The 10000-nt window shown below is 40.6% G+C and overlaps 1 protein-coding gene across 6 annotated transcripts in view; it reads right to left on the bottom strand.

Moving 5' to 3' along the window:
* Positions 1-10000, bottom strand: part of gria2b (glutamate receptor, ionotropic, AMPA 2b) — a 39963-nt gene that overhangs the window by 6724 nt on the left and 23239 nt on the right. For all 6 annotated transcript variants that reach the window (XM_047802629.1, XM_047802625.1, XM_047802623.1 and 3 more), the window contains exons 5-13: positions 9300-9353; positions 7061-7219; positions 6773-6940; positions 6473-6577; positions 5282-5389; positions 4431-4637; positions 3548-3915; positions 1388-1586; positions 266-513 (exon numbers count right to left, since the gene is read on the bottom strand). In XM_047802629.1, coding sequence (XP_047658585.1) covers positions 266-513; positions 1388-1586; positions 3548-3915; positions 4431-4637; positions 5282-5389; positions 6473-6577; positions 6773-6940; positions 7061-7219; positions 9300-9353 — 1616 coding nt within the window. The remainder of the gene's footprint in view (positions 1-265; positions 514-1387; positions 1587-3547; positions 3916-4430; positions 4638-5281; positions 5390-6472; positions 6578-6772; positions 6941-7060; positions 7220-9299; positions 9354-10000) is intronic.

Genomic DNA, 10000 nt, shown 5'->3' on the forward strand with positions numbered 1-10000 from the left:
GTTTGGTGAATTTGGTTTGAAATATTAAACCAATCAGAACCCTATCGTGATGTCAGATCGTATTCTCGTCTACTTTCTTCCTTCTTAGTATGTTTATTTTTTCCTCTGTTCCAATTTTTTCTCATATATTTTTTTTTTTTTTTTTTTTTATAATTTGCCTCAACTAGATCTCTCTTATACCAACCAGGTGACATGAGCACAGCTGCATCAGGGTAGGTGGGATACTATAACAACATTGAGCACATTGTTATACTATTCCACCCACCTTAATGAGGATCCTTTGGGCGTGGCGATGCCGTAGCCCTTGGAGTCGAGGTTCCCGCCGACCTTCATGGTGTCGCAGGGCTTTCGCTGCTCGATGTACTCGTTCATGGTGGACTCCAGCAGGTAGGCGTACTTCCCTTTCGACTTGCGCACTCGCACCACTCCCTCTGCCGTGGTTTTAACGAAGACGGACGGCTCGGCGCTGCGCATGTACGCCCACATCTTCTCGAAGAGAGCGATTTTAGAGCGCTGGAGGGAAAAAAACAGGAGGGAAACAGAAACATGAGGAACATCAAGATGGTGTTTTATGTAGAAAAATATCCAAAACATCCTTTAAAGTGATTGTATCGTGATTTTACAGCATGCCGGCGCAAAACAGCTTTAACAAGTGTTCTCAAAAACGTTAATCAAAGAAAAAATTATTGGATTATTATAGGACTGACAAGTTTATATCATATAGAACAGAATAACTTTATTAATCTCTGGAGGGAAATTAAGTTGTCATAGCAACCCCATTCATTCATTCATTCATTCATTCATTCATTCATTCATTCATTCATTTTGCTTATCCGAACTTCTCGGGTCACGGGGAGCCTGTGCCTATCTCAGGCGTCATCGGGCATCGAGGCAGGATACACCCTGGACGGAGTGCCAACCCATCACAGGGCACACACACACACTCTCATTCACTCACACACTCACACACTACGGACAATTTTCCAGAGATGCCAATCAACCTACCATGCATGTCTTTGGACCGGGGGAGGAAACCGGAGTACCCGGAGGAAACCCCCGAGGCACGGGGAGAACATGCAAACTCCACACACACAAGGTGGAGGTGGGAATCGAACCCCCAACCCTGGAGGTGTGAGGCGAACGTGCTAACCACTAAGCCGCCGTGCCCACCCCCCCCCCCACCCCCCAAGCTCCATACATTTAAATAAATATCTGGTGTATTTTTCTCTTTGTGGAATTTCCAATCAACATTAATCTCAAGTTCTCTAAAAATCACTCACAAGAAATCATGATGTTTAATCATATCTTCTGAATTAATGATCTAAAGAAGGTCTTCAGTCTCACTAGTGCATGTCTCTAATGGACCTTCATAGCTCTTCTCTCATACCATAAAAAACTCTTTGGTCGATCCAGAATCCAGCGTCCCGTAAGCGATCTCGGTCTGTTTGGCCAGATCCTCGGCGCTCTCGATGGGCGACACCATCCTCTCCACGGTGAGAAAGGCAGCCAGGTTGGCCGTGTACGAAGAGATGATGATGAGGGTGAAGAACCACCACACGCCACCCACGATACGACCTGAGAGAGACCTGAGAGATGATTTACACCATGTTAGGGATTCCAGTCCTAACAACACTCACTGACAACTCTGAGTTCTCCAGCGTCCACTTTTTAATGACAAACTTCCAGAACCATCAGTGTCTCGTGACGCCGGAGGATGAAATCGACTCTATGGCTTCAGTGTAATTTAAGAAACATGTTTAAAAAATAAAAGTAAATAAAATATATTTAATACACTTTTTTAACGTTTATGGGAGGAGCCTCCAGTGTCAGAGGAAAAGCCATGCCTTTAGGTCGTCCCCCCCTCCCCCCATCTCGGAAGCATGACAAGCAGTGATAACATAAGTTATAGCTGCTTATAACATAAGACAACAGGAACAGACTTGTTTTGCGGATGTTCCACAATATTAAGTGTAACAAAAGTAACTAGAAACAGATAAAAATGAGGATAATAAATAAATCCTGTAATTGCTGCTAAGAGTCTGTGGTATTTTTCTCGAACAATCACAACACACTGCTTTATTATTCGTTAATTCATTCATCTTCTACCGCTTATCCGAACTTCTCGGGTCATGGGGAGCCTGTGCCTATCTCAGGCGTCATCGGGCATCGAGGCAGGATACATCCTAGACGGAGTGCCAACCCATCACAGGGCACACACACACTCTCACTCACACACACTCTCACACACTACAGACAATTTTCCAGAGATGCCAATCAACCCGGTACCCGGAGGAAACCCCAGAGGCACGGGGAGAAACTGCAAACTCCACACACACAAGGTGGAGGCGGGAATCGAACCCCGACCCTGGTGGTGTGAGGCGAACGTAACCGCTAAGCCATCGTGTCCCACTTTATTAGTGAGATTTATAAATTCTCCCGACGCTCCAATAAGATCCAGGGCGAAGGTTGTTTATTGGAGAACGTTTATTGATGAATTGTTGGCGTGACTGTGTTCTGTTTGTTATTATAAACACATCCTCATCCCTTCTTCTGCTCTATAAAGGTTCTGATTAGGATGAACTCAGAGCAATGCATTCTGGGTGATCTGCTTCTACAGTGACATTGATCCTCATCCCTGCTCCTTCATAACAGATGCTAATTTATTCAAATCGATTCAGAACAAAATGAAATGTTGTAAAGAGAGACGAGAAGTTGGCTTTGAAAGTATGATGAGGCTTTGGACTAAATTTAAAATAATAACACTACTAATAATAATGAGGCTCGAGAATTTATAATGCTCTTGTAGAAGTTTTCCTTTACAAAAGAATAAATTATGTAAGTTTTTAATAAATACTTTGGATCTTTTATTATAAACGCTGAGTGACTAATGAATGTCTTCTGTGGTATTAAAAAAGCTTTGGGTAGAAACTGTTTCTCTGTGATGAAGTATAGATTTAATCTATCTATCTATCTATCTATCTATCTATCTATCTATCTATCTATCTATCTATCTATCTATCTATCTATTGATGTCTATCTATCTATTGATGTCTATCTATCTATCTATCTATCTATCTATCTATCTATCTATCTATCTATCTATCTATCTATCTATCTGTCTGTCTGTCTGTCTGTCTGTCTGTCTGTCTATCTATCTATCTATCTATCTATCTATCTATCTATCTGTCTGTCTGTCTGTCTGTCTGTCTGTCTGTCTGTCTGTCTGTCTGTCTGTCTATCTATCTATCTATCTAGCGTTCCTCATTAGTTAAGTTTAATCACATGTGCTCTATCTAGCGTATGTTATACTGCAGGATTTCCTTCCGATTTAGTTTGTTTAATGGTTTAATTGTTCCGAGTTCCTAATCTCTGTAACTTCCTTCCTCTTCCCAGCTCTTCTGTAGCTCGCTGGTGCTGTTTTTTTTGTTTATCTACAGAATACAGATTTACATCATGACTGCCTGAGATCACTCTCTCACTAAGGATGCTGTGTTTGTGCACATTTCCAACCCTATCAGCACAAACGTAACAGATCGAGTAGACGAACCTTGGTGAAATATCACATCCTTGTCTCATAAAGGCTCCAAGCGAGAACCAGAGGCTGTTAAATATCCCAAATTCATTGGTAGACTCGCTGGTCTGGATCTGTCCGTCCTCGTATTCCTCTGTGTGCCATTCGTACGGGCTGAAACGGCTGACCAGGAAGAGCACCACGCTCACACCGATGTAGGCGAACACGATACACATCCAGATCTCATATGCCAAAGGGTCCAGGAAGGAGAACACGCCCGGCTTGGACTTCTGAGGCTTTTTGATCATGATGGAGATGCCCAGGCTCATAAAGGGCTTGGAGAAGTCGATCACTTCCTCTCTGACCAGCGTGATGGTCAACGGAGCCACGGCGATGTCAGCTTTCTGTAAAAGACGAGTGGAAGGAGAAGGTTGTTGTAATCGGATCGTGACATAATTTATATATTGAGATATTTAGAGAGACAATTCTATACAGGATACACCCCGGACGGAGTGCCGACCCATCACAGGGCACACACACTCTCATTCACTCACACACTCACACACTACGGACAATTTTCCAGAGATGCCAATCAACCTACCATGCATGTCTTTGGACCGGGGGAGGAAACCGGAGTACCCGGAGGAAACCCCCGAGGCACGGGGAGAACATGCAAACTCCACACACACAAGGAGGAGGTGGGAATCGAACCCCCGACCCTGGAGGTGTGAGGCGAACGTGCTAACCACTAAGCCACCGTGCCCCACTTTAAACAAATTAATATATAGTTAATTAATATTTTAATGTGGTCATTTGCTGTGGTCAATTACTCCAAACTCTGATATTTTAGATTCTGAGATGCCGGTTTATTACATTCCGATCTAGCTTGCTTCATGGTCCATGATGCATTTCCACTTACCCCATAAACCAGTTCTCCCACCATCCCGTTCCAGATCTTCGTCTCTGCGTCTCGGGCTCCGTATTTTCCGTCTCCCACTATTTTCAGCCGATATTTAAAGCCGCAATGTTTGGCGATTTCAGCAGCCAGATCCACACAGTAGCCCTCATACCTGTCGTTGTCCAAAAAAAGGTCTGCGTTCTTCTTCAGCATCACGTACGGTGCTTCCTGAAATGGAGCGTGAACTTCTTACACCGTACGCTACGCAAGTTCACACAAGTACGATGTCAACTCTTTTCTACTGACAAGTGAAAAGGTTTGAATGAAAAAAAATAAACAGCTATTATTTTATACAGTTTATGCGCAAAAATAATCTGCATGGGAGTCAAAACCTTACAAGGGGGCGTGTCCTGAAACAAGACATATGAGTTATACAAATGAATCGAAAATATCTGAATGGGATTTTTAATAGTATATTAAAATGAGATGTAGGAGATATTAGCAGTTTTAATATCTACCGTGCACAATTTTACCATTTTTAAATGCAACCAATCAAATGCGATACATTTTTGGCCTTTTTAATTTCATCCTAAGGGTGCCAAAACTTTTGCACTCGCGTGTAAACTGTACAGTGAAGTCCATAACTAAGTCCACGTCTAAGATCTGTTTTTTATTTTAGGTTAACGATTAATGACAAATATTTTACTTCCTACTTTAAACTTTGTTGCTATTTGCATACATTATGACATCACAACTATTCTGAATACTAATCAGCAGTTGTCTCAGATTGTGCTCGTTAATTCTTGGTAATTAAGGACCAGTTCTCATTGTAATGTAAAAACCCTGATAATTAAAGTGCTCGTAGTTCTCACCAGGATAGTGGTGACTATCACCGTCTTGTTCTCCAGACCCATCGTGTCATTGGGGAAAAGGTCCGATTTGGTGACCGCCATCTTGTCCATTTCGTTCCAGTAACCGATCTGCAAATAGACGAGTGAATACTGAGAACTTAATCTCTGAGTTAATTTACACAAAGCCACTAACACTCCAGCTTCATAAAAAAATCCTCTTCAGATATTTAGTGGTTTTAGCTCTCAAGAGAGATTCTGAGAAGCTTTTAAGAATCGGAGACCTTCATATGCAGAACACAAAAGAACTATTTTGTTGGTCAGTTTGATGAAAGCTATACATGTAAAACCTTCCAAAAGCTTAGAAGTGATGGTCTCATGTAGAATCGCTCTTAGTAGGAACCTTTCACCCTTTCGTCTCCTTTAATAGATGTGTATATTTCTCCCTAGAAGATTCTCTTGTAGCTGGGAGAAGAGAAATCGTTCTGTCGTTCTATTTAAAGCAAGCCTCACTTCAGAGAAAGGTTTCCCAGTGGAACCCCCTGTAGAACCAAAGAGAACCAGACATGCCGATGTGTTCGTTGTCACTCTGTAAGGAACCTTAATCGCTTTAGGTTTCTTGTTCAGAGAAGGTTCCAAGAAGAACGTATTTACAATCCAATGAACCACTGAGGAATCTTGTGCTGTTAATCATCCAAAGAACTACCAGAGAACCATTCATTCATTCATTCATTCATCTTCTACCGCTTATCCGAACTTCTCGGGTCACGGGGAGCCTGTGCCTATCTCAGGCGTCATCGGGCATCGAGGCAGGATACACCCTGGACGGAGTGCCAACCCATCACAGGGCACACACACACTCTCATTCACTCACACACACACACACACACTACGGACAATTTTCCACAGATGCCAATCAACCTACCATGCATGTCTTTGGACCGGGGGAGGAAACCAGAGTACCCGGAGAAAACCCCCGAGGCACGGGGAGAACATGCAAACTCCACACACACAAGGTGGAGGCGGGAATCGAACCCCCAACTCTGGTGGTGTGAGATGAACGTGCTAAACCCTAGGTTTCAGGTGAAACCTCTAGAAAATAAGCACCATTAAAGATATTTCCAAGGAGGATAGAATCCACAGGCTGACAACAAAATGGAATTTTTGCAGTTTTTCCATAAAAAAAAAAGAAATAAATCTCGGATGGATTTGTACCTTAACAGGACCATTGTTCTTCAGCTCCATGACGTGGATGGTGTAATTCACTCTTCTGCCGTACTGATCGAACTGAATGTTTCCGGTAAGACCTTCAACACGCACCTGAGAACATGAGCACATGAACATGATGGAGAAAAAATATCTTCTACCTCGACTCCATTAAATATGGTATAAAAGAGTAGATAAACAAATCCGGGACTCTGTTCTCCTTAAATTAAAGGCTTACTGTGTCCAGGGGTTATTTACGTGTGTGTGTGTGTGTGTGTGTGTGTATGTGTGTGTGTGTGTGTGTGTTACCTGTTTCAGTGCACGTTCAATCTCCACACCCTGAGCCCACGGCACGGCCGGATTAGCCAGACAGTCTCCGTTATTAGCCCTGCGTGAGATGTCGATCCTCTGCTTGTGCAGGTACCGAAACGCTTCCGTCATCACCTGCACGGCGTCAAACGTCAGTGCTGAAGTGTACTGAGGAAAGACAGACATTCAGGAATCCTGAGATATTAAATAGCAATGAGCAAAATCACACTTGGACCTTCACTGATGTAAAACTTCTGACATCACATGGCTATTTCTCAGATCTCTCACCCGGATCTTGCTGTCAGCTCCTGGATATTCCTTTTCTTCCAGAGCTTCCCAGCGCTGGTCAAATTTGGACACTAGAGGATCTTCAAAATCCACGATCTGGAATCCCGACACGTTTGCACCACCGTACTGAATTTTGGACAGGTCTCCATCCACAAAGCCCTGAAAGGTACGTGTGAAGAAACATGAGCTTCATTTAATCATGCTAAAGAGATTCTTTCTTTTTTTACAGAATACTTTATTTTACAAAACACCCTAGTGTACGGAATATTGTGGTGTATGGAATACTGAAGTGTACGGAATATTGTAGTGTACAGAATATTGTAGTGTATGGAATACTGAAGTGTATGGAATATTGTAGTGTACTGAATACTGAAGTATAGGAATATTGTAGTGTACGGAATATTGTAGTGTACGGAATATTGTAGTGTACGGAATATTGTAGTGTATGGAATATTTCAGTGTACGGAATATTGTAGTGTATGGAATACTGAAGTGTACGGGATATTGTAGTGTACAGAATATTGTAGTGTATGGAATACTGAAGAGTATGGAATATTGTAGTGTACTGAATACTGAATTATAGGAATATTGTAGTGTACGGAATATTGTAGTGTACGGAATACTGAAGTGTACGGAATATTGTAGTGTACAGAATACTGAAGTGTAGGAATATTGTAGTGTATGGAATACTGAAGTGTACGGAATATTGTAGTGTACAGAATATTGTAGTGTACGGAATACTGAAGTGTAGGAATATTGTAGTGTATGGAATACTGAAGTGTACGGAATATTGTAGTGTACAGAATATTGTAGTGTATGGAATACTGAAGTGTATGAAATATTGTAGTGTACTGAATACTGAAGTGTAGGAATATTGTAGTGTACGGAATATTGTAGTGTACGGAATACTGAAGTGTATGTAATATTGTAGTGTATGGAATACTGAAGTGTAGGAATATTGTAGTGTATGGAATACTGTAGTGTATGGAATATTGTAGCGTATGGAATATTGTAGTGTATGGAATACTGTAGTGTATGGAATACTAAAGAGTAGGAATATTGTCGTGTACATTAAGGTAATGTCACGTTTGCTAGCAAGGTATCATAAATCTAACAGTTATTATCCCTCGCTAGCTGGTTAACATTCGAGTTGCTTTTATATTAGAAAGTCATATAACATTTGACTGGTTTTCATGTGATTATATTATTATGTTATTTTTATATTATTAGTTCTATATCTGAGCTAACAGACATGAACCAAGTCAGCCAACTAATATACTGTCTCAACTAAAATACTGTCTCAACTAATATACTGTCTCAACTAATATACTGTCTCACCTAATATACTGTCTCACCTAATATACTGTCTCAACTAATATACTGTCTCAACTAATATACTGTCTCACCTAATATACTGTCTCAACTAATATACTGTCTCAACTAATATACTGTCTCAACTAATATACTGTCTCACCTAATATACTGTCTCAACTAATATACTGTCTCAACTAATATACTGTCTCAACTAAAATACTGTCTCAACTAAAATACTGTCTCAACTAATATACTGTCTCAACTAAAATACTGTCTCAACTAATATACTGTCTCAACTAATATACTGTCTCAACTAATATACTGTCTCAACTAAAATACTGTCTCAACTAATATACTGTCTCAACTAAAATACTGTCTCAACTAATATACTGTCTCAACTAAAATACTGTCTCAACTAATATACTGTCTCAACTAAAATACTGTCTCAACTAATATACTGTCTCAACTAAAATACTGTCTCAACTAATATACTGTCTCAACTAATATACTGTCTCAACTAAAATACTGTCTCAACTAAAATACTGTCTCAACTAATATACTGTCTCAACTAAAATACTGTCTCAACTAAAATACTGTCTCAACTAAAATACTGTCTCAACTAATATACTGTCTCAACTAAAATACTGTCTCAACTAATATACTGTCTCAACTAATATACTGTCTCAACTAAAATACTGTCTCAACTAATATACTGTCTCAACTAAAATACTGTCTCAACTAATATACTGTCTCAACTAATATACTGTCTCAACTAAAATACTGTCTCAACTAATATACTGTCTCAACTAATATACTGTCTCAGCTAATATACTGGCTAAGGTATTAGCTATTAAATTAGCCAGCTGTAACTTAAGCTACAGATATATATGGTGATGTCACATGATCACGTAAGCGAGTCACTCACCAGGTTGGCTATGATGTAGTGATATCCTTTAACGTGTCTCCCAATGGTTATGATCTGTAAAATAAAACACAGGAAGTGATCAGGAGATTAAAGAGATCTGGAACGGGATAGATTTTGAATGAAACAGTACAGTCCACTCGCTGTGTTGTGTTGTGCTGTGTGTATCAGTGTTGTGTGTGTCAGTGTTGTGTTGTGTTGTGTGTGTCAGTGTTGTGTGTGTCAGTGTTGTGTTTTAGTGTTGTGTGTGTCAGTGTTGTGTTGTGTTGTGTTGTTTTGTGTGTTTCAGTGTTGTGTTGTGTGTGTCAGTGTTTTGTGTTTCAGTGTTGTGTTGTGTGTGTCAGTGTTTTGTGTTTCAGTGTTGTGTTGTGTGTGTCAGTGTTGTGTGTGTCAGTGTTGTGTTGTGTTGTGTGTGTCAGTGTTGTGTTTTAGTGTTGTGTGTATCAGTGTTGTGTTTTAGTGTTGTGTGTGTCAGTGTTGTGTGTATCAGTGTTGTGTTTTAGTGTTGTGTGTATCAGTGTTGTGTGTGTCAGTGTTGTGTGTATCAGTGTTGTGTTTTAGTGTTGTGTGTATCAGTGTTGTGTGTATCAGTGTTGTGTGTGTCAGTGTTATGTGTGTCAGTGTTGTGTGTGTCAGTGTTGTGTTTTAGTGTTGTGTGTGTCAGTGTTGTGTTGTGTTGTGTGTGTCAGTGTTGTGTTGTGTTG

This window comes from Tachysurus fulvidraco, chromosome 17 (assembly GCF_022655615.1).
Source record: "Tachysurus fulvidraco isolate hzauxx_2018 chromosome 17, HZAU_PFXX_2.0, whole genome shotgun sequence".
Taxonomy (NCBI): Eukaryota; Metazoa; Chordata; class Actinopteri; order Siluriformes; family Bagridae; genus Tachysurus; species Tachysurus fulvidraco.